Raw genomic sequence first — 26,248 nt, 5'->3', positions numbered from 1 at the left:
TTTTAGCAAGAAAATATGGCCAAATATAGGCCAACCTCCAGAGGCCTCTGGGGGTGTAGCTTTCCCCTTTTGAACCACCCACTTTCTATTGATACAATAATAATAGGATATTACTAACAGTGCTATAGTAAATGGCAGAATCATCACTAATGATCTTAAATCACAATGAAGTAGTGAAGAAGCCATTATTATTATATTTGTAGTGAATGTATGATCAGACATATTTCGTCACAGGCTGTATTTATAGTAGATTAGCGTCAGTTTTCTAGCCGTAGCTATCGAACAAACCACCTAGAAGAGTTGTTCAAATTTTTTTTCTTAACCTAAAGTAACGACAAAAACCTATAACAGACGTTGATTATTTACGTGGTCAACAACGATATGATAACCGCACAGATATGTCCATCGTTGTTGAAGTTAAAAGTTAAAAGTTAAAAGTTAAAAGTTAAAACACGCCATCAACACTATTACCGTGGAATAGTTTTTTAAACAAGATGCCGTGTCTAATCACATAATTCTTTCTTTTATTTTTTAAGTAAATTTGTATAACTTTATTCTTGTACGAAAGATACATTGTTAATAAATAAATAAAAATAAAAACAAGATGAATTGTTTTAATTAAATTGGATAAACATGAAGAAAAAAAATATAAGATATAAGTTCTCCTCTATTCTTATATACGCACAATATATATATATATATATATATATATATATATATATATATATATATGTATACGAACATATATGACTTGTTGTAACTTGTAATACATTGATCTTTTACCAATGATCACTTTATTCAAATAATGTAATACTATTGCATGAATTTAAATAAAGTGTTCTCCAATTGACAATTCCATTTTTTACTTTATTTTACTATAAATATCACATTCAACAACAACTCATCTCCTATCCAACTTTACTTTTAACTTTTAATAGCTTTTTTTTATTTTTTATTTTATGCGAAAATCCTCATACTTATCTTCTTTTATTGGGCATTGTAGCAAAATAGCCACTTTGAAACTATAGATTTTGTTTTTAGCCTATGTTTCATAACTTTTAGGGAAATAGCCAACGTGCTTAGGTGTCAATAATTAATAGACTAATTTGCCCTTTTACTTAATCAAATGGAAATAATGAATATATTTATATTAAATAATAGGCAATAATAATATAAAATAACAGAAAATTTCAAAATAGTTATACGTGGCACGCTAATCTAGAACGGCTCACCAAGATTAGCGTTACTATTGAGAACCTGTCAACACAGATAATAAACGTAAATTACTGGAAATTATCTCATTCTTGAATGGAAATAAATGGAAATAACTGTAAATAAATCATCTGTAACAACACAGTCTGTACTATTTTTTTAAAAACCAGATCTGAGATCTGGGTTAAAAAAAACCCAGATCTGGTTTCGAAATAAATGGAAATAATTGTAAATAATATACTACAGAAGCTTAATTGTAAGGTGCGCCTCCCCTCGGGGAAGGCCGGGCCCAGGCTGCCCGGGCCTCCATCGCCGCCGCTCGCCTGCCAAACAGTCCCGGCGTCGCCGCCCAGGGCCGACACGACCATCTCAGCACCCGGCTCGACCTGCGCGACTCCACCCAGGCCACGTGCGCCCCCATCCCAGCGCCCGGCCCGACCTGCGCGACTCCACCCAGGCCGCGCGCGCCCCCAGAGCCGCCTGGGTCTCCTCTGGCGATGCTTCCGGCGCAGACAGCGCCGACGAGGGCCGGCACACCTTCGCCCGGGCCCGCCTCGCCGAGCACGCCTCCACGCCGGTCGACTCGGCTCTCCCCGGCGCTCCTAGGCCGACGCCACCCGGTGCCGATCTCGCCGGGCGCAGCCACGCTCGGGTTGAAAAGAGAGAGATAGAGAGAGAGAGAGAGAGAGAGAGAGAGAGAGAGAGAGAGAGAACGCCCAGAGTTTTTTTGTGGAGTGGCTGGAGAGAGAGAGAGTGAGAGAGAGAGAGAGATATTGAACATGGATACTAATTCAAAAGCAAAATAACTGCCTAACAATTAACGCACAAAAAAAGGAAAAAAAAAATATGCTAATTAAAAAACTGAGGACAAAAATGTAAAACATAATTTGCCACCTATTAGGTTTGGCTATTTCCCTAAAAAACTCCAAACATAGGCTAGATCTCAAACCTAACGTTTTAGGTGGCCTAGTTGCTTATAAAACTCTTTAAATTACGTCACTCATAGTTATTTTATTAGTGGTCAATCAGCCTATCCAAATTATGCTACTGTAGTGTACAAAAACTAATGATAATACTAACAATAGAATAAACCTTATGTTATTTATTTAAAAATTTTGTATGTTAATTTGCTAGAGCTTCAACTAAATTAACGACTACATGGAGAAGTTCCCGCGACATCCAAATTAAATTGTTCATGCATGCGTACAATTTTTCTTAAAAATTACATAGTAAGGTACATTTTTCCGTATTAATCCTTTTTGGACTAAAAGTAGCTTTATTTTGGTATATATATATATATATATATATATATATATATATGTATATATATATATATATAATAATAATAAGGAAAAGTTGACTACTCGTAGAGAGAAGGAGACAAACGAGGCTTGAGAAGAACTTGAAGCGGAGTGGCTTTCGAGTTCGTGAGCCCGAAAGTGGCGGTCATGTCCACCGCTCCGTCGCTCGAAACCTCAAAGGCTTGTAAAAGAGAAGCCAGAACCAAATGAGTCACTTGAAGCCCGTAAGCAATCCCAGGGCAAGACCTTCTTCCAGCACCAAATGGGATCATATCAAAACTCTTTCCCTTAATATTATGACTCTCCGAGAACCGCTCGGGCTTGAACTCCAATGGGTCGGGCCAAACCCTCGGGTCGGTTTGGATCTTCCAGAGATTGGTGATCAATCCGGTGCCTTTGGGTACATGGTAGCCTCCTATGGTACAGTCCTCTGTGAATTCCCGTGGACCAGAAAGCGGTGCAGCTGGGTACAGCCTTAGGGTTTCTTTGACCGCGGCTTGAAGGTATGTCAAGTTGCTGACGTCAGACTCGTTGACTAGTCTTTCCTTTCCGACGTGGAGGTCCAATTCTTCTTGTACATTCTTCAGCACATTTGGGTTGCGTAGCATTAAACATAGAGTCCAAACTATTGTTACCGTGGTGGTGTCCGTGCCGGATACTATAATATTCTGCAAATGTAGTACTGCATTATATTTCAATTCAATATAATGTGAATGATCTTTTCTAATTGTCGACATGTTAGATGTGAACAACCAATCCATCGAAAGGGCTTTCTTTTCTTTCTTGTTGGTGATGAATTAAATAAAACTCAAGAATCAAAGTACTTTTTTTAGTTTGAAGTTTCTTAATAGACATAATTATAAATTCTAGGCTATGTTGCTTTGAAAAATGCTCCCGAAAATCTCAAGTTGACTTCCCGTGTACACTACATAAATTACTGGCTTCAGCCGGGAAATTTTCCGCGGCTAAGTCGAGACTAATGTCACGGCTATATAGCCGCGACTACGCATTCAAATGCATATTCTAAATTTAATAGTCGATTCATACTTTTCTAGTTTAGGTTATTAATACTTTTATGAGTTCTTAGTTGGAGCTATCTAACGGCCAAGGGCTTCTAATAATCAACAAATTAAAGAGAACTTTGCATACCATGGATATAGCTTTGTTGACGTGATCGGAATCAAATCCAGCAAGGTCAGCGGACTGAAGAACGTTCATCATCACGTCCATGAAGTCCCTTTCACGCCCATGATCTTGTCTCTTATTCCTCCTCCGGCGATGCTCGTCCATACACTCCTCCGCGATATCCTCCAAATCCTTCCGAGTCCTCTTCATGTCCTTCTCGTGACCTCCCAAATCCAGCCACCTCAGCCACGGCACGGCGTCTCCGACCAAATACAACCCAGTCAACCGGAAAAACTCCCTCATCGCCTCTCGCCTCAGCTTACCGGAAAATTCTTGGGTCGCCGGAATCTTCATCTCTTGGGTCGCCGGAATCTTCTTGCTCGCCGAGTGTAAGTTTCTTAAACCCATTTTTCAATAATGTTAAACCCATCTAAAACCATTTTGCAATCCAAGGTTGTTCATCAAAACTTCAAGATTCAAGTTTGTTTTCTGCAAATTGTTCATAAAAACTTCAAAATCCAAGCTTCTTCTTCCTGCAAATCCTAGATCCAAAATTTCTTCAAACATATTTTGGTAAGTTCTTCCTATCCTTAACATACAAGAACATGTTTAATTGTTTTGATTAATGTTGAAATAGGTTCCATTGTGTTTGGGTGTGATTTGTTTGTCAAAAATGGTTTTTTTGTTGAATTCCCGATTTTTCCAGGGTGTCACGAAGTGAATCCAGTTCGTGTCACTAGTGTCACGAACCGGATTCACTTCGTGACACATATGTCACGAACTGGAAATAACAATTTTACCCTGTTGTTGATGATTTTTATTCTATTCTTTCATAATTAAATAACAATTAATGTTAATACAATCACGATGGAGTCGAGTGATTGCAGTTCGTCAACACGTCGGAAGCCGCGCGTTTCTGAAAATATAGGAGGGGGTACCGAGCGTCGACGACCTCCTCCTTCATGTGTGTGGTCTAAATGGAGTTGAACGAACTTTCTGAACTGTTGATAACCCTGGAAGACGATTCTATAGATGCCCCGAGTATAAGGTTTGAATATGTTTCTCGTTATCCTAGAAACCGAATCTTATAAATAAGGAAAATCGTTAGGTATTCAATTATGACGGCCGATCGATCGGGATGCCCCGAGTATAAGGTTCGCATATGTTTCTATTCCTTTTAAGATTTTGTAAATAAATATTCTTTGGTTTATACTTGTGACAGATAAAGAAATTCAATGGATGCGGGTTTTTGGAATGGATTGACCCACCTATGTGCCCAAGATCGATTCAAATCATTCCAGGACTGCTAAGGAAGATAAATTCATTGGAAAACCAGATACCATCTTTTGTCGATGAAGACTTCAAACACAATCCTTGACATATGTAAGGACCTTTTTTTCAATCGCAATCTTGAGGCGTCACTTGTCGATGGCTAACCCATTGGAGCTGAATGTCGCTTTCGACGAGATCTTGAGATTGGAATGTCAACAAAATTTCGTTGACTTTTGAATTTTGAGAAATCTAAGATTCGTTCATATTTTTTGTTTAAAATACTCTTAATAATTGTTGAACATTTGGTTGATAAATATAACTTATTACGAATCTAGTAACAAAATAGCGAATTGGAAAAAATCTATTAGCAAAATAGTCAACTTTTTTGGTTTCCTCTATAATATATAAGCCTGAAATAAAATATTGTTTTATTTATACCAATACTTTATTCTTTTGGACATGAAAGTATCGAGTATATTTTAAAACAACAATTTAATCGCACTAGTTTTTGTGTTTTATAAAATAATTTATAAATTTGCTTTTGTTATTTTTTTTAACTTTCTTTCCCTCAATAGATTTGCTTGTTATACTCCAATTTCAGATTCCGCAACTCCGCATTCTAGTTTAGCTGTAAGGACTTCGTAATGATCACAGTAGAAAAACATAAATGAGAACTCGGATACTCTATGTGGTACCTAGGATAGCCTAGTGATAATTCCACATCATCTCCTGTGTGGAGGTCGTGGGTTCAATCCCCACTGCAGCAAAGCTGCCTTCAAAAAAAAAAAAAACTCGGATACTCTATTCTCTCTTGGTATCTCTTTTAGAGTCCCTCGACTTAAAATAAGAAATGTCTTCATTTTATTTATTCTACTAATTAATAGTCTAGATCTACTGAATAAGCTAACTTGTTAAGTGTTGTTAAGAGGTGTAAAAACAACTGCAAAGAAAACAAAGCAACAAACAACAAGTAAACAATGACAAGTAAAAGACATCAAGAATGATAACTCAGTTCGGTCTCAACTGCCTACTTTAGGGGGGATATGAATCCCGGTGAAAAGAGTAACTTCACTAGACGATAGTTTGAGTACCATAACGGAATACAAATGTATGATAACCTTTATTCCACTATTAATAACTCCAAATTAATTATTCTACGTAATCACCAATCTAGGCTCCCCCTATACTTGAGCTCCTCTCACTTTTCACTCTAACACTCTCTCAATGTATAGTATATTAATCAAAACACTGTAAATGCTAGGTTTGTACTCGCCCGGAAAGACACAAACACTAGATAACAAAAGACACACTTTTTTCTTTAAAAACGTTTTGGCGACGTAAATGTGTAACCCCACCCAAGGATGAGACATTCTTTTATATGAAACAAACAACATGAATGTCATTTGATCCGAAACAGAGACAAATGGGGCACATCCACCATGACCAGTTAAAAAACTGTCAGTGAAGCTACGTCGTATCCTGACATAAAGAAATGAATAATGTTCTGTGTGATGCAAGGAGGAACAAGAGAATTGCATGAACTAAAACGCCAAACTCCATGTAGCAACAATAATTTATATTTATTTAAAAAAATTAAAATAAATAAATTGACTTATTTTGTTTGATTTTACAAACGAGCATTGCGTCTGTGAATATATATCAATAGGCCTCGGAAGGGAGACGTGGAGTGAGAAGAACATTGAGCGGAGATGCTTTGAGGTTAGTCCATCCAGCTGACTCGGTCATGTCCACCGCCTCGTCCCGCAGAGTCGTGATTTCGAAGCCATGAAGCAAGGCAGCGAGGGAGAGCTGAGTCACCTGAAGTGCGAACGAGATGCCTGGACACATCCTTCTTCCGCTGCCAAATGGAATGAGCTCGAAGTTCTGGCCCCGCACGTCGAAGCTCTTCCCTTCTCCAGTGAGGAATCGCTCGGGCCTGAACTCGCCGGGCTCGGCCCACACGTTCGGATCTCGTTGGAACCTTGAGACGTTGACGAGGAGGCGAGTTCGTGCCGGTATGTGGTGACCAGCGACAGTGCAGTCCTCGCTGGACTCGTGCGGGACTAAGAGTGGGGCAGCCGGGTATAAGCGTAGGGTTTCTTTGACCACGGCTTGGAGGTAGACCAGGTTCTTTAAGTCCGACTCTCTCACTTGTCTTTCTCTGCCCACTTGACCGTCCAATTCTTGTTGGACCTTTACTAGGGTTTTGCGGTTGTTGAGGAGTAGAGCCAGCATCCACGTCATTGTAACCGTTGTCGTGTCAGTGGCAGCCAAAATTATTTGCTACAAAGTTTGCATAAAATAATTATTAGACATGGGGTTCTTATTAAATAAGTAAATTAGTTATTACTATACGATCACTATTTAATCGGAAATCCTCTTTGGCACGGGTCACGATCACTCACGATCCACTCACATTTTGACACGTGGCAGCACAGTGCCACGTGTCAAAATGTGAGTGGATCGTGAGATGGTCGTGACCCGTTCCCAATAGCAATGCTCCTATTTAATACATAGAGTCACAAATCAGTACTATATATTTTACACTGTCTCGTCTCGAAAAGGAAAAAAAAAATACTTTTTATTATATTTGGTTGACTCGCTGACTAGATCTAACTGAGCTCGGGTGAAGTTTATGACAAAGGTTGGAGGAGATTGAGTATCTGGGATTTGGACACACACACACACACACACACACACATATATATATATATATATATATATATTCTCCGAAAAACTGAAAGTTAGACTGATTAGTAACTGTATTTTAAATCCTTAGATGATATGCCTTAATATAATAATTTACAAGTAGTTTTTGCTGGTTGATGATTCTCCAATAGAACCGACTTTTAACTTGTGGATTAATATGCTTCATCTATAATTTTTTTTTTATAATACTCTTTTTTGTTTTTGGCTAAAAGGTCGATGGAAAGAGTATATATCCACAATCCACATAATATATGACGATCTATAAGCGTACCAGGGATGTAGCTTTGATGATTGTATTGGCATCATATCTGGAGTCTCCAAACTCTGCACCATCCAGAATCGAAAGCATGACATCCATGAAATCACGATTAAATATTGTATCCACTTCTTTTTTCTTATTCTTGTGCTTGTCGAGCAATCTTTGAGTCAACCCGTCGAGCGTTTTCATTGTCGCCTTCATGGCCTTTTCGTGACCCCCCAAATCCAGCCACCTCAGCCACGGAACCGCATCGGACAAAATGAAACTCCCCAAGAAGTCGAAGAAGTCCGTCAAAGCCTTCCGGCACCGATCGCCGTCACCATCCTCGGTCGCCGTGGCATCGAGATATCGCTCCCCGACCACCATCCGAAACATTAAGTTCAGAGTTATGTCCCCGAACCACTTCTTCATCTCGGTTTCGATTTTGTTGTGGCTGTACAGCTCTCTCATCGCGGTTTGGACTTCCGACTCCCTGACGTGGCGGAGATTCTCGAGCCGGTGGTTCGAGAGCAGCTCCAGCGTGGCGACCTTGCGGGTCTGACGCCAGTACGAACCGTACGAACTAATCCCGAACAATGCAAAGTTGTACGACAGAGTCTCGGAGGCAACGAATCTTGGCCGGTCCGCGAAGACCTTGTCGTTTGTGGTCAAGCACTCTTTGGCGATCTCCCAGCTGCTCACAACCACGGTTTGGTGGACTCCAATTCTGATGGTGAAGATTGGGCCGTGTTTGTCGGCCATGAGGCCCAACGTCTTGTGGGCCGGTTGTGGGCCCCACAAGTGGTGGAGATGGCCGATGATGGGCAGTGCGCCACTGGCCTCCGGGGGTGGCGGCAGTGTTGACTTTTGGGATTTTAGTTTCCGAAAGAGGTGGTGATAGAGAAACAGCAATAAAGGTAATAAGATAATGATCGCTGTTGTGAGAGGATGAAGTTTAGGGTTAAGAAGTTGCTGAGGATATTCCATGGCTTTAATTATTTGAGCTCCGATACGGCTGAGATTTTCTTTATGTGGTTTATGCTTCAAAGAAAAAAATGTGGATGATCGCCGTGAATCATATCATTACGTTTGATCGTATATATATATATACACTCTGTATGAATCACACTAATTTATAACTAAGCTACGTACTTACATACCCTAGACCCTAAAAGAGCCACAAACTCATGTAACACATGTCCAATGCTTTTTAGTTTTTCTCTTTTTCCCCTTGCTGCGCACATGTTGGATCCACCGTCCACCGTACAAACACACACAAACACACTGATACATGCATATTTCATGTCAATAGCAGGCGAAATACGTTTTATTCCCATTGTATTTCTTTGTAAATTGGAACATTTATTTTTATCAACTCCTCTAAATTTTAATATGACTCTATTGTTACATGCAATTAGAATCTAACACAATATATGCTTTTATTTTTCTTCAATTGAAACTTCAAAATGCTGTGTGTACGTATGCATATATTTTGGATATAAATTACATAGAGTTGCAATGTCTAACTTAAAAATACGAAGGTTATTAGTTTTCAGTACTTTTAAGTTAAAGTAGTCGTTACAAATAAATTGAAAGATTAATGTTAAATGGTTTGAAATAAGTTAAATAAATTAATTGAAAATAAAATAATAAATTCGAAAACACACATAAAATAATTTTAATGTGTAAATACTTTCACTATGCATAGGTATACCAAAAATAGAAAGTATCAAAGAAATGGAGAATATTTTAGATACGTTAATACTAATAGTTAACTGTTTGGCTAGTTTTCATATTAAGGCATAGTTATGACGTGGCCTTTTCGATTGTTTTCATTGGTAGTTAGCTTTAGTTATCGTGCTCTGCGTAGCACTTGATTTCCTTTCTCTGTTCAGGTTAAGTATATAAACCTGATAATGCTGTTTGGCTCATTCAACATTCATTCAATACAATTGATCTCCAGAGCTTTGCTTCTCTCAAATCCTGATATGGTATCAGAGCCCTAAATCCGGCTTCGGAAAGGGAGTTCGATCATGGCGACAGCAACGTCTACAACAATGGAGGACACGGCAGGATCTACACCTGGAAGAGCGAATCCAATTGTTTTCAACAATTCGATTGGAATGAAGCTTGATCTTAACAATTTCCTCGTTTGGAGAAAACAGGTTCTCTCGACCGTCAGAGGTCACGATTTACAGGATTTTCTTCTTGGCACCGGCGAAGTTCCGGCGAAGTTTGCAGAGCTTGGAGATGAGGAATTGATGAAAATCAATCCAGAATTTCGCTTTTGGGAGAGGCAAGACCAATTGCTGGTGTCGTGGCTTCTATCGTCCATGACTGAAGGAGTTTTATCTCGAATGGTGAATTGTGACTCATCAGCGCAGATCTGGAAGACGCTTGAGGTATATTTCGCACAACAAATTAGAGCCAAGGTCTCTCAGTTCAAAACTCAACTGAGAAAAACGAAAAAGATTGATATGACGATGAATGAGTACCTCCTGAAGATTAGGAACCTAGTGGATCTTCTTCTTCTGGTTGGAGAAAATTTCTCAGCAAAAGAGCATGTTGATGTGATTTGTGAGGGATTACCAGATGAATACGAGACATTCATAGTCTCTACTCTGATAAGGACTGAAGATTTTTCTGTTGATCAAATTGAGGCTCTTCTTCTCTCTCAAGAGGCACGAATTGAGAGGAAGAATGCTGAACTAGATCTGCCTCAACAAAAAAATTCGCCGATGTCTGTGAACTACACAGCGATGAACTCCTTCAACGATCGAAGAGGAGGAGGTTCAGGAAGCTATCAAGGTCAGAGACAGCACTTTAATGGAGGAGGTCAATTCCATGGAAATCAACAGAACAGTGGAAGAGGATATGGATTCAATCGTGGTGGTTATCGAGGTGGTCGTGGTCGTAATTCTGCACCTCGAGGATTCCAATCCAACAGACCTCAATGTCAAGTGTGTGGAAAGCTAGGTCATCTGGCTCTTAGTTGTTTCTACAGATTTGATGAGTCGTTCAAAGGTCCTCAGCAATTGCACAATTCTGGACATCAGGCTCAGTCATCTGGTACTGCTCAAGGTCATGTAGCTCACTCTGCAGTCATGCCTCAGGACGTTCAGAATCAGAACTGGTACAATCAAGACATGTCATGGTACTCGCCTGATGCTGATTGGTATCCAGATTCAGGAGCTACGAATCATGTGACGTCCGAGCTGCAGAATTTGGATCTCAAGACTGAATATCATGGCTCAGAACAGCTCCACATTGGTGATGGTAAGGGTTTACTGATTAAGCACATTGGTCAATCATCGTTTCAGTCTCCTTTTTCCAGTCACAAATTAGATCTTAAGACCTTACTTCACGTTCCTGAAATTACAAAAAATCTGATGAGTGTTTCCAAATTCTGTTCTGATAATGACGTCTTCTTTGAATTCCATTCTGCTTGTTGTTTTGTCAAGGATCAGAATACCAGGACTACTCTTTTGGAGGGGGTGCTTAGGAATGGATTGTACGTCTTTGACAAAGATCAAGTGTGTCTAAGTTCAAGGTCTAAGCCTAGTGAGTCTGAGTCTAAATCTTCTTCATGTACAAAGTCAATGTCAAACTGTAAGGCTTTCATTTCTGCGTGTGTTCCAAATTCTGAATTGTTTCAACTGTGGCATAATAGATTAGGTCATCCATCGTGTAAGATCGTTCAAAATGTTATGTCTCAGTGTAAAATTCCTTTCACATTTAATAAAACTGATATGGATACATGTGCAGCTTGTTGTTATGGAAAAATTCACAAGTTTCCTTTTCCAGCTTCTGAAACAGTCTATACAAATCCTTTTGATCTTGTTGTCACGGATCTATGGGGTCCTTCTCCTATTCAGTCACGCAATGGTTTCAGATATTACATCACCTTTGTAGATGCTTGCACTAGATATACCTGGATATATATGCTGAAAAATAAATCAGAGGCCTTCCCTATCTTTAAAAATTTTCAGGCCCTGATTGAACTGCAATTCTCTCACAAAATTAAATGTGTCCAATCTGACTGGGGAGGGGAATTCAGACCTTTCACAAAATTCTTAGAGAGCTTAGGTATTGTTCATCGGAAACCTTGTCCTCATTCTCATCAACAAAATGGTTTAGTTGAACGCAAACATAGGCAAATTGTAGAAAATGGCCTCACACTCCTTGCTCAAGCTCAGTTGCCATTTAAATACTGGGATGAAGCTTTCCGTTCTGCTGTTTTTCTTTATAATTGTCTCCCTACTCCAGTTCTTCAAAACTCCACTCCTTTCACAAAACTTTTTCATAAATCACCAAAATATGATCACATTCGTGTCTTTGGCTGTGCATGTTATCCTAATATCAGACCCTACAATGCTCATAAGTTGGCTTTCAGATCCACTCTTTGTGTTTTTCTTGGTCTTAGTCCAGATCATAAAGGATATAAATGTCTAGATGGGACTGGTAGAGTGTATATTTCTCGTGATGTTATATTCAATGAAAAACTCTTTCCTTATCCATCCTTGTTTCAAACAAAGTCCTCTAGTTGTGTGTCCTGTCCTCAGAAAGAGCCTTTTCCATGTCTAGCCATTCCTCTTGTTCAGACTCAGCCAGTGTCTAATGTTCTTAATGACCAATGTGTGCAATCTGGTTCCCTTTCGTTATCATCAACTAATGTGGCAGGTCAGGAATTAGCTGATCAAAGCATGGATTCTCACAGTGCTCAGACTTTACCTGTTCAGTCTGTTCAGTTTAACTCAGGCACTGTATTCATTGGACTTCCAGTTGAACATAGACCTGGTTCTCATACTGCTGGCCAAACTGAGAATGCTCATTCCATGATCACTCGTGCTAAAGATGGGATTTTCAAGCCAAAAGTTTTCAGTGCTGCAGTTGAGCCGGCCTCAGTTGCTCAGGCTCTTCAGTCTAGTGAGTGGACATCTGCCATGGAAGATGAATACCTTGCCTTGATGAGAAATGAAACTTGGTACCTGACTGAACTACCAAGTAACAGAAAAGCCATTGGCAGTAAGTGGATTTACAAGCTAAAACAGAATGCTGATGGCTCCCTGAATAGACACAAAGCAAGGTTGGTGGCTCAAGGATATAGTCAAACAGCTGGGTTTGACTATAATGAGACTTTTTCTCCAGTGGCTAAACCTGTTACAATTCGCATTCTTCTCTCCTTAGCCTTGTCTCATTCCTGGTCCATTCGTCAATTGGATGTCAATAATGCCTTTTTGAATGGTGAGCTCAAAGAGGAGGTTTATATGGTGCAACCGAAGGGGTTTATTGATCCAAACTACCCTTCTCATGTGTGTCGTTTGAAAAAGGCTTTGTATGGCCTAAAACAGGCACCTAGGGCCTGGTTTGGAAAACTGTCTACTGCCTTGGCCTCGCTGGGATTTGTTGCTTCGAAGAATGATACCTCCTTGTTTATCAAAGCCTCTGCGGGTTCCATGATGATTGTCCTGGTTTATGTGGACGAAATTTTGGTCACTGGTAGTGACAGTACAGCAGTTGAGGCTATGATTGACAAATTCAGTGCCATGTTCTCAATGAAGGATCTGGGTACTCTGGATTTTTTTCTGGGAATCCAGGTGCTCAAAACTGATGATGGTCTACTTCTTTGTCAATCAAAGTATATTAAAGAGCTACTTGGAAAGGCTAAAATGCAATTTGCTCGGGCGTGCAACACTCCAATGACCAGTGGACTTCGTCTAATTGCTGATGGCAGTGATAGAGTTGAGGATGCTCAGCTTTATAGGAGCATTGTGGGTGGTCTTCAGTACGTCACAGTAACAAGACCTGAGCTTGCTTTTTCAGTGAATCGGGTGTGCCAATTTATGCATAATCCTTTGCAGTCTCACTGGGCTGCAGTGAAAAGGATTCTTCGATATTTGGCTGGGACTGTGGATCATGGTCTTCATCTCACCAAATCTCCCAACTTCAATATCTCTGCGTTCTGTGATGCAGATTGGGGTGGTGACACTGACAATCGCCGGTCTACTTCTGGATTTTGTGTGTTTATGGGAGGGAACCTGATTGCGTGGCGATCGAAGAAACAGCATACTATATCATGTTCTACTGCTGAGGCAGAGTTTCGAAGCATTGCTGGAGTTGTCTCAGAGGTTTCATGGATATGCTCGTTACTCTCTGAACTTGGTATGTCCCAGACTCGCGTTCCAAATGTCTGGTGTGACAACATTGGTGCTGTCCTGTTATCAGCTAATCCAGTTCTCCATGCTCGTACCAAGCATGTTGAGATGGACCTATACTTTGTTCGTGAAAAAGTGGCGCAAGGCTTAATTCAAGTCAAGCATGTTCCGGCGTGTGATCAGCTGGCTGATGTCTTAACTAAAGCTATTTCGAGTTCTTCTTTTCCAAGTCTCCGGTCCAAACTCAAAGTCGTCTCTCTTTCCGACTTGAGTTTGAGGGGGGCTATTAAGGCATAGTTATGACGTGGCCTTTTCGATTGTTTTCATTGGTAGTTAGCTTTAGTTATCGTGCTCTGCGTAGCACTTGATTTCCTTTCTCTGTTCAGGTTAAGTATATAAACCTGATAATGCTGTTTGGCTCATTCAACATTCATTCAATACAATTGATCTCCAGAGCTTTGCTTCTCTCAAATCCTGATATTTCAAGTATGCGTCAAATATCAACTTCAACTTACGATCGTCTTCTTGATGTGTACCAAAATTAGAAAGAAAAAAAAAGAAGTAAATTGAGAACATTATAGATACATTAATAGTTGTTTGGCCGGTTTTCAAGTATATGTCAAAGTTATCTACTTCAAAATATGATTGTCTTGCTGATGCATAGTATGACGTATATATACATATACATATACATATACATCTACATATACACACACATATATATAGATATGTATGTGTCTATGTATACAATATTTCCTTCCTAATTCTTCTACAGCATTATGTAAATGGTAGTTAATATGGCTCTTTAGCATCGAAAAATATAACAACGAGAGGATATATACTTCAAACGTGTGTATTTCATTTTAACCAAATTTTTGATAACTTAAACTAAATAGTCACATATCGACGAGGTGGCAAGGGAATCAACGTGAATGAATACTTATTGTGTCTTATTTCTGCAACGTTTAATCAAACAAATTCAAATAATATATTTAATTAGTTTTCATTAATAAACTAATATAATTGATTTCTTTCTGGCTAAACAGAAGTTAGTCATTGCTTAAAGCTCTCTCTCTCTCTCTCTCTCTCACGTTTTTTGGTTTTGTAAGTAAAATTCATTTTTGCAGAGACAAAGAACAAAACACCGACGAACACTCTCTTCACTCCATGGCTTGGTCATATGTTTTTTTTTTTATTTGTTTCTTTGCAATTCATATTTGTTTCTTCGCTAGGAGAGGTAATCGAATTTATTTTCTTTTTCTTAAAAAATAGATTTTCTGATTTTTATTACTAAATTATTGTTAGGTAATAATTGGTGTTAATATGTTGAGTTTGTATGATTCTGGTTTTTTCTCTTTCAAAATGCGTAATTAATAATTAGTAATAGCTGTAAATAATTTATTGGGTTTCCATGATCTAGTTTTCTGCACAACACAATAATCATGTTTAATATGGGCCGTCTTTCTCTTTGCATTCACGATTTTTTTCATGATTTTTGTAGTTAATAATCGTTAATTATTGTTATAAGTAGCCGTCTTCATCTTTTGTTTAGGATTTTTTTTCTGGGATTTTTTCTCATTTTGATGGAAGTTTTTATTTAAACTGCAAGATTCTAATTATTACGCTCTTTTTTTAATTTATGAAAATAAATAAAATAATTTAGGCGACAACAATGGAAGGGTATTTGGGTAAAAAATTAGTGGTTAATAATATACCAGGACTATTTAGCTAAAACTTTCAAATTGTTGGTCAAATTGTTAATAAAACATTTCAATATGACTACATTGTTGATTAATGATGAAGGGTATTTTGGTACTAAAAAATTTCTCTCTTACACTCTTGTGTTATGCTCATAATTTTGGAATAAAAGAATTAATGATTTTGATAAAAAAAAAAAAAAAAAAGTTCTAAATAGGTGACGGGGAGAAAGGTGAGGTGTGACTAAAATGCCAGCCGAACAAGTGATGGGGTTGGATAGTCCAACACTGTGTACGGCTCTGAATGGAGTAAGCTCATGTTAGAAATCTCACATGGAAAAGAGAATGAGAACTAATAAGGTTTATAAGGGTCATGAGTTACTCTTCTCAATGTCAATTGATTTTGAGATGAAACCACGTGATATTTTCACATGGAGGTATCAGAGTCCACTAAGCCCAAACGGATAACGACGGCACAAGATGATGAGAAAATTGGTAAAAAGCCATCAGGGGACTGTTAAAAATCTCACATAAAAAAAAGAATGAGAACTAATAAGGTTTATAATGGTCATGAGTTATTCATCTCATTGTCAATAATTGGTTTGAGATGAGACGCCATGATACTTTCACAGTTCAAAACTTCGACCTTTCACGTCAATGCTCTCGTAAATCGCAAGAAACCTCTCGGTCCTGAACTCCTCCTGGTGATTGACCAAGTCGTTGGGGTCTTGGTCGAGCTATGAGGCATTGACGAAGAGACGCATTCCTGCATAAATGTGGAAGCCATCGAGAATACAATCATCGAAGGACTCGCGGGGACCAAAATTTGTGCGGTTGGGTATAGTCGTAGCGTCTATTTCATTGTGGCTTGGAGCTGGTAGTGGGGAGGTTCGTTATGTCATTTTCGTTCACTTGCCTTTTTCAGCCCATGTGTTCGTCTAGTTCTTGTTGGACACTTCTCGTACTGTCTCTATTTTTAAGTAGCAAAGCGATTCCCCTATTTATCATCAATGATTAAAAAAAACTTAAACAAGATTCTAATAGAAATATTGAAAATTTATAATACAAAAAAAATTAGACTGGAAATTACGTATGATTTGTTGCATAAGTTGAAATAAAAAAACTGCTATATACAGCTTAGATTCTTTTTATTTTATTTTACTGATAAGTGAATTTCAGCTGGCACCAAGAGATATATGGACAATATATATTCTAAATCTTTTTAGCAGATTAAAAATGAGTAGTGTGTATTAACTAGAAAAATGCGTACAAAGTTATATATTTAAAGGTTCCATGGATAATTAGCCTAATTAAACATATAATATAGTCAATACGTAGTTAATATTTAACAAATTCCCACAAACCTCTAAAGGCAGTAATTTTTTTTTACCTATTAAATACAGAGTATTGAAACACAATAATCCCTTTATTAATTCAACGGTTACCAAAAAAAGAAGGAATAAATATAAAACTCCTAAAAAAAACCCCATAAGCTATTACCAATTCTACCGTCTGACCATTTAGGCCACACAAGACAAAGCACTTAACCGAGATTTAAAATTATTTTAAAAAAAAAACACTGTTTAACCGTTCTACTATGCGTTACGTAAAAGATTCCATTGCAAACTTTTTTTTTAGACCACTGATGTGGGACCCTCTTACGTAGCGCGTTGTTGCGCTGACTCATAGAGTGGCCTCAGTAATAAAGTTTAGCAGCGAGGCGTGGTGTGACGAGGACTTCGAGCGGAGACGCTTTCAAGTTCAACAGCCCAGTGGTCTCGCCCATATCCACCGCTTCATCAGAAACCGTCGTGATTTCAAACCCATGAAGCAAAGAAGCGAGAACTAGCTGCGTGACTTGGATAGCAAACGATATCCCCGGGCAGATTCTCCGGCCAGCCCCGAACGGAATAAACTCGAAGCTCTGTCCCACGAAGTCGACGTCGCGGCCGCTCTCGAGGAATCGCTCCGGCGCAAACTCGTTGGGGTCCGACCAGACTTTCGGGTCTCGTTGGAGCTTCGAAGCGTTGACCAGGAGACGAGTCCCGCTGGGGACGTGGTAGCCGGCGATCGTGGTGTCTTGGGAAGAAAGACGAGGGACTAAGAGCGGTCCCGAAGGGTATAAACGTAATGTCTCTTTTACGATGGCTTGGAGATAGGCAAGGCTTTTCAAGTCGGATTCCTTGACTCGCCTCTCTCGACCCACTTGCTGGTCCAGTTCTTGCTGGACTTTTCTTAGGGCGTTTCGATTGTTTAGAAGCAAAGCCAAACCCCATATCAAGGTCACCGTAATCGTGTCGGTCCCTCCTAAAATCAGACCCTTTGTCACGTAGTTCAGGAAAAAAAAATTAGCTAATATATATATGTAGAATCATTTGCACGGTGGAAATTAATGATACTCTAGAGGATAAACGATAAATTATTAACACGTATTATATTTATTTAATATATAATATTTTTAATACATAGCATATATTCGTCCATATTGATTCCCTGACAATGGAAAGTAACGTGCCTGTACTTTTCATTGGCTTTATCCTATAATTGCTCTAGATTCATTGAAGATAGGAATATATAATGGATCCATCAAGTGGTACTGTGGTAGGGCCATGGGGTGGAAGAAAATTACAAATTAAATGTGAGAGAAATAGGACCTTAAAAAGTCTGGCGGAAAAATTAAAAAAAAAATAAATATCAAATAATTAGCAAATTAATCAACTAAAACTAAAATAATTTTTAATTAGTAAATTTTAGATAAATAATCAATATTTTGTAATTTTAAATTTTAGGTAAATAACAAACATTCTGATTGAACATTTCAATCAATTTACGCGTGTAAATATTTAGTGACTATTTACCAAAAATTTATCAAATGTTGGTTAAATAGAAAATCAAAACCGTAAATAAAACTATATATCTAATAGACCTTTTAAATATTTTGGTTCTGTAAAGAAAAATAAAAATAAAATTATGGTGCTATTTTTTTTTTCTCTTGGACTATAGGAATAGAACAAATTAAAATTTCTTTAGTTTCAACACTATTGACAGAATAATAATAAAAAAAAATTCTATTATGGTTATTCATGAAGTGAAAATTCTAGTATCTTTCCAACATTGTTCATCTAATTTTTTTTTTCTTTTAGGATAATAACATATATTTTAAATTTAAATTTCCTTAATTTCGTGAATAATGTCGTAAGAACCAAAAGAAAAGTTTCACTTCCATTAAACTTCTTATAAATGACCGGAAGTCTTCCTTCCGTTAGAAAACGGAACTTCTACTTAATAAAAGTGGAATTCCTTTCTTTGAATTCAACTTTTAGTAGCGATGCTAATTTGGAACTAGGACTAGAACCTGTTCCAAATCAGCATCAATGTTAGAAGTTGAATTCAACAAAGAATGAGGATTATTTAGGATCAAGAGTACATACCAAGCATGTTGACTTGTTAACTATATCATTATCAAAATTGGAAATCTCTTGGGAGCCATCGTCATCGTCGTCAAGAAACGAAAGCATGACTCCCATGAAGTCGTTCTCAATTCTACTTCTCTTATGCTCGTCCAACCATCCCTGAGCCAGTTCGTCCAACTCTTTCCCCGTCCTTTTCATGTCTCTCTCGAACCCCCCAAAATCCAACCATCTTAGCCACGGAATCGCATCTCCGAGGACGTACGTTCCTGCCAGCCTAAAAAAATCCCTGATTGCCTCCCTGAACCGCTCATCTCCATCGTCTCTCTTCCCCACGACCATCCTCATCGAAATGTTTAGAGCCAATTCACTTAACCAGTCCTTCATGTCCACCAAAACCCCAGGGATCTCGGACATGTCCAGCCTAATGTTTTTTGTGACCTAAGGAAATTTTTTGGAATAAGACATAGTAGAATCAGTTCTTTAGCTAAATAGTCAATTAAAATTAATGAATTTATAGAATAGTCAATATTTGTTCAACATCGGTTAAATAACTATAAGAAAAAAAAGTGCAAGTGAAAAGTGTTGTTAATTTTTTTTTAACTCTGTCGATACATTTTTTTTTAAAGTGAGTAAATTATTAAAAGTTTTAGACTAACGTACAATAATCAGTAATGAAAAAATGAAGAAAAGAACATAGTTAAAAAACATTCTGCTTGTATTTTTTTTTTATGTTCATTTAGAGAATATCAATTTCTAAAATTTCTATAATTATACATATATTTAAATTGAAACTATAAACAAAACCCTTATATTCCAAATGTAACTGTAAACAAATAAATAAAAAACTAAATAAAATGTTAAATAGAAAAATATAAATAGTATTGAAAAATAACTGTTTTAACAGTCCGATTTACGAGATTAAAATTCAGAAAATTAGAAAAATAGCTAATTTAAACGTTTGACATTGCTAAATAGCCAACATTTGGTATTAATTAGGTAAATAACCGTAAATAATGACTGACCTAATATATAGAAGTGACTATTGATCTAAGATCTACGTCTGTAAATACATAAAAATGGTTATTTATCTAAGATTTACCAAACGTTAGCTATTTAGTAATATCAAACGTTTAAGTTGCTATTTTCCTAATCGACCCTTAAATTTTTTTTATCAGTATTTGTGAAATAAAGTTTCAATATGAACTTTTTTTCTTTTTTAGTTTTTTTATATATAAAAAGTAACATAAAAAAGAAAAGAGCCTCCCAAATTAGGGGCCTAAAGCAATTGTCTCACATGCATAATGTTTAGGCCGTCCTTGCTCTCGGACCACCGTTTGTGCATGGCTCTGATAGATATCTCGACCTCCGACTCCCTAACGCCGTCAAACATCCCGAGCCTGTGGCTCGAGAGCAACTCTTGCGTGGCGATCTTGCGAAGCTTTCTCCAGTACGGACCGTAAGCGCTGAACCCGAACATGGCGTAGTTGTAGCCCATGTGCTCTACCGCGATCGCCTCTGGACGGTCAGCGAAGACCTTGTCGTTGGCTGTGTAACACTCTTTGGCTATTTCCCAGTCGCTCACGACTAGGGCTTTGTGAACACCCATTTTGATGGTGAAGATCGGTCCGTACTTGTCGGCCAGTTTTCCCAAGGCTATGTGAGGCGGTTGCGAGCCTCCGAGCAGAGGAAGATGGCCGATGATAGGCCACGCGCCGCCGGCTTTTGGTGGTTCTGGATTCCGGGCAGAAGATCTTGGTTTCCATAGGAGTCTGTAGATTATTATCAGTGAAAGACTTAGAGCAAAGAGTGCTGTTGTGGATAGAGAAGGAACCATGTTAGAATAAGGGTTATCGGTGCGAGTGTTCATGGTTTATTGAGTTGTGCAAAGTATACTTTAAAATATTATCCTCTACTATATACTGATCATCTATAGACAAGTTTCTGTCCCTGTTTTAAAGATATAATTTAATAATGGAGTTTTGTTTGGTCCTTGCGTTGGCTCAAGGACGGTGGAAATAATAGAAAAAATTAAATGTAACGAGATAAAATTATATTATTTAATACTTATCTCGGTATATAAAATAAAATAAAAGAGATAGCTAAAAACAACAACAATAAATATAAAGGTGAACTTAATATTTAGCCCAAATAGACCCCCTTTTAAATTCTAACCAAACTATTAAAAATCTATAATAATTGTGATTCAGCCTTGGGGTTATTTGTCTCATTTCTTTTTTAGAAATGAAACGACAGAACCTTCGTTTTATTTGTTCCACGTACTAGATTAAAATTTAATGATAGTTATTGTTATTTTGTTTGCTGGGATAAAGTCGAATGACCCAATATATGAAGATTTATTGAAGTATAATGGTGGTTTAATGATCTTAGTACAACCGAACATAAGTAAAACATAGTTAGTACTTAATTATCGTTATAGAAAATAAGATTTATTGTTGTTATTGGTGTTGCAAATAAGATTAATTATTGTTATCGTTACCATAAATAATACTTATTGTTACGTTAGTAAAATTAATCATTGTTATTGTTACATTAATAAAATTCTAACTGTTATTATTGTTACATTAATAAAATTCTAACTGTTATTATTGTTACGTTAATAAAATTCTAACTGTTATTATTGTTACGGTTAATAAGAGTAACTATTATTTTTGTTACAGTTAATAAGATTAACGATTGTTCTTGTTACTGTTAAAATGATTAACTATTATTGTTCTTATTACGATTAATAAAATTTAAATTTTATTCTTGTTACAATTATTAAAACTAATTGTTGTTCTTGTTAAGGTTAATAAGATTAACTGTTGTTCTTTTTACAGTTGATAATATTAAATGATGTTCTTGTTAACGGTCAATAATATTAACTATTATTTTTGTTACGATTAATAACAAGATTAAAGATTAACTGTTACTCTTGTTAATAAGATTAACTATTATTATTAATAAGATTTATTGTTGATTTAAAAATTAGTTAGAAAGGTAGTATTGGAACCTATTATAATATTGACTATTCTCTATATTAAAATGATAATTGGACTATAATTTGCCCCTAAAATATAGCTAATTATTACTTACAAATCTCTAATAATAATAATAATAATAATAGTCTACAACAACAATAACTTTAAAAAACGGAAAAAGCCTTGCAAAAAAAAAATAAAACAACATAAAACAACGTGTGATACACAATAATGTAAATAGCTTTAAAAAAAAAGAAGTACAATGGAATAGGAATACAATTACAAAACGTCCAAAAGTTTCACATCGAACAAACACTAATATGGAGAAAGATATTTACTATAAATTTCAATAAAAAAAGATGTATTATAAATAATGTAAAATATATAATTTATTATGTATAAGATACATTTTACGATTGTCCATACAGCTCGGTAGGCAAACGAGGGGTGACAAGAACATTAAGCGGAGTGGCTTTGAGATTGGTGAGCCCAAAGCTCTCCGTCATATCAACGCTGTCATTTTGCGGCGTTGAGATGTCAAACCCTTGAAGAACCCTAGCCAGCGTTAAGTTGAGCAATTGGAAAGCAAGCGAGATTCCCGGACAGACTCTTCTTCCGGTTCCGAAGGGAATCATCTCAAAATGTTGACCCCTGATGTCCACGTCACGGTTTGTTGTGAGAAACCTCTCGGGCTTGAACTCAAGAGGCTCGGGCCACGAAATCGGGTCGGTTTGGATCTTCCAGAGGTTTGTGAGGACCTGGGTTCCTCTTGCCACGTGGTAGCCGCCGACAGTGCAGTCTTTCGTGGCGAGGTGTGGCGCGGAGAGTGGGGCCGGGGGGTACAGCCGGAGAGTCTCTTTGACTATTGCTTGAATGTACGGAAGATCGGCGATATCAGATTCGTCAATGACCCTGGTCTTTTCGGATCGGCGGTCGAGTTCATCTTGGGCCTTTTTCAACACGTCGCGGTTGTTGAGTAGTAGTGATAGCGCCCATGTTAGGGTTACCGTGGTCGTGTCTGTACCTCCAGCGATCAGATTCTGTGAAATATTATTGTCTTCAAATGCACTTAATTACCATGTTTGAGGTTAACATATTTGGTAAATATATATATTATGGGATAAACAACGAATATATTTTAATCTATAATCTTTTCTTTTAATTTGTGTTCTTGAATTTTTTTTCTTTTTCTTTATTTTAACCTCTTTAAATAATTGTGTTGAGAGTTTCAATCAAATTTCATTTTATAAGTTTATATCTATTTTAAATATGTAAATCGTACAAAATATATTTTCAAAACCGATTGATTTGTAAAATAGTTAAGTTTTTAACAAAATAGTTAAATTTATAAATTTTTATGACTATGTAGCTAGAACAAATGTCACTGATATTTAATCGTGTACAACTATATATAACTATCTTAAGGAGCTTTATTTGTATTTTCCATAACATAGTTAATAAGGAGCACCTCTCCTTCAACTTTCATCCTGGAGCCGCCACATGGCGCTGCCAAGAGACGACACGTGGCGTTTTTTTTTTTTCACCCCTTGGCCTTTGATTTTTTTTTTCTTCCAACACTTGTCCTGGCGATTTTTTTTTTTTCAAACCCTTGTCCTTTAATTTTTTTTTTTTCGACCCTTGGCATTTGATTTTTTTTTTCAACCCTTGGCTTTTGATTTTTTTTTTCAACCCTTATCCTTTAAATTTTTTTTCCTCCATTTCTCATCAACATATTTTGTATAATTTTTTTATGTATATTATAATCATAATTACTAATACTATATTATACTATATTAATAACATACATTATGTATATGTTTATATATATATTATTTGAAAAACTATACATAGATTTTATATTAATATAAATATAAGAAACTTTTTTTACTTTCTATTTCTCTATATCTTTTTTTCTTTATTTTATCAAAATTTAACTTCAACTTTTATTTAACTAAATTTTTTTCCCATTATAATCATAATTACTAATACTATATTATATTATATCAATAACATACATCATTTGGATTATATGTTATATATATATATATATATATATATATATTATTTGAAAAACTATGTCGTATTAATATTATACGTAGATTTTATATTAATATAAATACAAAAAACTTTTTTAATTTCTATTTCTCTATATCTTTTTTTTTATTTTATCAAAATTTAACTTCACCTTTTATTTAACTAATTTTTTTTTTCCCATAATACTTTTAAGAAATCTGACAGGTAGAAAAACATGCTGTATTTTGAAAAACTTTGAATAATAAAAGAGTTTTTTTCCCTACCTTTTGTTATTTTTAAAAAATCATTGACAACAATTTTGCTAAATTTAATTTAATACAATTAAAAATCTTCACCTTATTTTATTTTCCTTATTTTTATTTTTCACCTTTTGTTTAAAAACAATCATAATTTTTCTAACTCGTTGTTAGAACTAGTGTTTTCAATAAAATAATTAGTTATATTACTAAAACAAGCATTAAATACTTTAGTGTTTTAAAAGTCTCTACCTTTTTCTTTTAATTAACTTATATACGAATTTTTTCCTGAGGGCCTAAAAGTCTAAAATTATACTCTAAATGGGTATGAATATGATACATAAAAACAGAAGTTCAAAAGCCAAAAAGCAACTATCCGACGACCACAAAAAAAAAAAAAAGTGAGACTGTAGATAAGATGTCTATGTTGCGTACGTACCAAAACTGTTGATTTGATGATTGTATCATTGTCATACTCAGCAAAGGTAGAGCCCTCAAGCTCAGAAAGCATGACATCCATGAAGTCTAGCTCGTTTCTAGCATCAACACCGCTCATGGCTTCTTTCCTCTGCTTGTGCTCTTCAAGCCATTGACTAAAGATAAGATCCAAATCCTTTGCTATTTTCTTCATGGCCTTCTCGTAGCCTCCCAAATCCAACCACCCGAGCCAAGGAATCGCATCTCCGGGCACAAATAGCCCAACGAGACTAAAGAAGTCGTTCATCGCCTTCCGAACCATTCTCGATTCGCTCGAAGCATGGTCGCTACCGCCATCGGTGAATGTGTAGCGCTTACCCGCAACCATTCTGAGGATCAAGTTGAGAGCCAGGTTCCAAAGCCACTGCTTCATATCCACCGAGACGCGGCTCGATGAATCGCTCTTATTTGCCGTCCAGTGTTGGTGGAGCTCCTTCAAGGACACACCCACCTCGGAGGCTCTGACGTGTTTGAGCGTCTCTAGCCGTTGGTTCGAGAACAATTCGACGGATGAGATCTTGCGTATCTCGCGCCAAATCGGGCCATATGGCAACAACCCGAACATGCCTATGACCTTCGCGGCCATCAAGTCCGGCCGCGAGGCCAAAGCCAAGTCGTTGGTTGTGAAACACTCCTTAGCAATCTCGGAGCTGCTTATCACCAGGCCTTTGTGGGACCCGATTCGGATGGAGAAGATCGGGCCGTACTTATCCGCAAGCGCGCCTAGGGTTTTGTGGGAAGGCGTTGGGCCTTTTAGCAAGAAAATATGGCCAAATATTGGCCAACCTCCAGAGGCCTCTGGGGGTGTAGCTTTTCCCTTTTGAACCACCCACTTTCTATTGATACAATAATAATAGGATATTACTAACAGTGCTATAGTAAATGGCAGAATCATCACTAATGATCTTAGATCATAATGAAGCAGTGAAGAAGCCATAATTATAAGATAACTGTAGAGGGGATATATTCGGATTTATTTCGTTACAGGCTGTATTTATAATAGATATAAAAATAGATACGTCGCAGCCTTCCATCGAACAACCTAGATGAGCTGTTCAAATTGTCTTCTCTGCCTAGCTATGAGCTATCAAACAAAAACCTAGAAGAGACGTTCAATAATGGAGATACAAACTTAGAATAGTAGTTTAAGTGTACTAATATTATTAAGGGGACATAAACGGTATATTAGATTAATATGATATCGACTCTTGAACTAGTATATAACATAGTAGTAGACTTATTACTTAGTATACGCTTATCAAATCAGAAACGGAATCAGTAATAGATGATTAATAAGCTTATATTTATATTAATTGTCAGATTATTCTTGTACTTAAGATAATTAGTAACTCGATCAACAAAAACGGTTTATAAACTATGTGGTGTTTATATGAATCAAGA

The 26,248-nt window shown here is 37.0% G+C and overlaps 2 protein-coding genes and 2 pseudogenes across 2 annotated transcripts; all 4 read right to left on the bottom strand.

Moving 5' to 3' along the window:
• Positions 1 to 2,409: 2,409 nt before the first annotated feature.
• LOC149392224 (strychnine-10-hydroxylase-like) lies at positions 2,410 to 3,956 on the bottom strand. The gene is made up of 2 exons (XM_089620952.1): positions 3,663 to 3,956; positions 2,410 to 3,181 (listed from the first exon to the last, which is right to left on the bottom strand). The coding sequence occupies exons 1-2, from the start codon at positions 3,939 to 3,941 to the stop codon at positions 2,573 to 2,575; spliced, it is 888 nt and encodes a 295-aa protein (XP_089477078.1). The 5' UTR covers positions 3,942 to 3,956; the 3' UTR covers positions 2,410 to 2,572.
• Positions 3,957 to 6,569: 2,613 nt separating this feature from the next.
• On the bottom strand, positions 6,570 to 8,844 carry LOC149392223 (cytochrome P450 CYP82D47 pseudogene; annotated as a pseudogene).
• An 8,272-nt stretch (positions 8,845 to 17,116) lies between these two features.
• Positions 17,117 to 20,989, bottom strand: LOC149392222 (demethylepipodophyllotoxin synthase pseudogene; annotated as a pseudogene).
• Positions 20,990 to 22,322: 1,333 nt separating this feature from the next.
• LOC149392221 (cytochrome P450 CYP82D47-like) lies at positions 22,323 to 25,794 on the bottom strand. Its single transcript, XM_089620132.1, has 2 exons — positions 24,810 to 25,794; positions 22,323 to 23,140 (listed from the first exon to the last, which is right to left on the bottom strand). The coding sequence occupies exons 1-2, from the start codon at positions 25,782 to 25,784 to the stop codon at positions 22,511 to 22,513; spliced, it is 1,605 nt and encodes a 534-aa protein (XP_089476258.1). The 5' UTR covers positions 25,785 to 25,794; the 3' UTR covers positions 22,323 to 22,510.
• Between the last annotated feature and the right edge of the window lie 454 nt (positions 25,795 to 26,248).

Source organism: Urtica dioica, chromosome 7, assembly GCF_054948205.1.
Source record: "Urtica dioica subsp. dioica isolate 48M chromosome 7, U.dioica_male_clone48M_v1_H2, whole genome shotgun sequence".
In the NCBI taxonomy this organism is placed as follows: Eukaryota; Viridiplantae; Streptophyta; class Magnoliopsida; order Rosales; family Urticaceae; genus Urtica; species Urtica dioica.
This window is presented reverse-complemented; position numbering and strand designations above follow the sequence as displayed.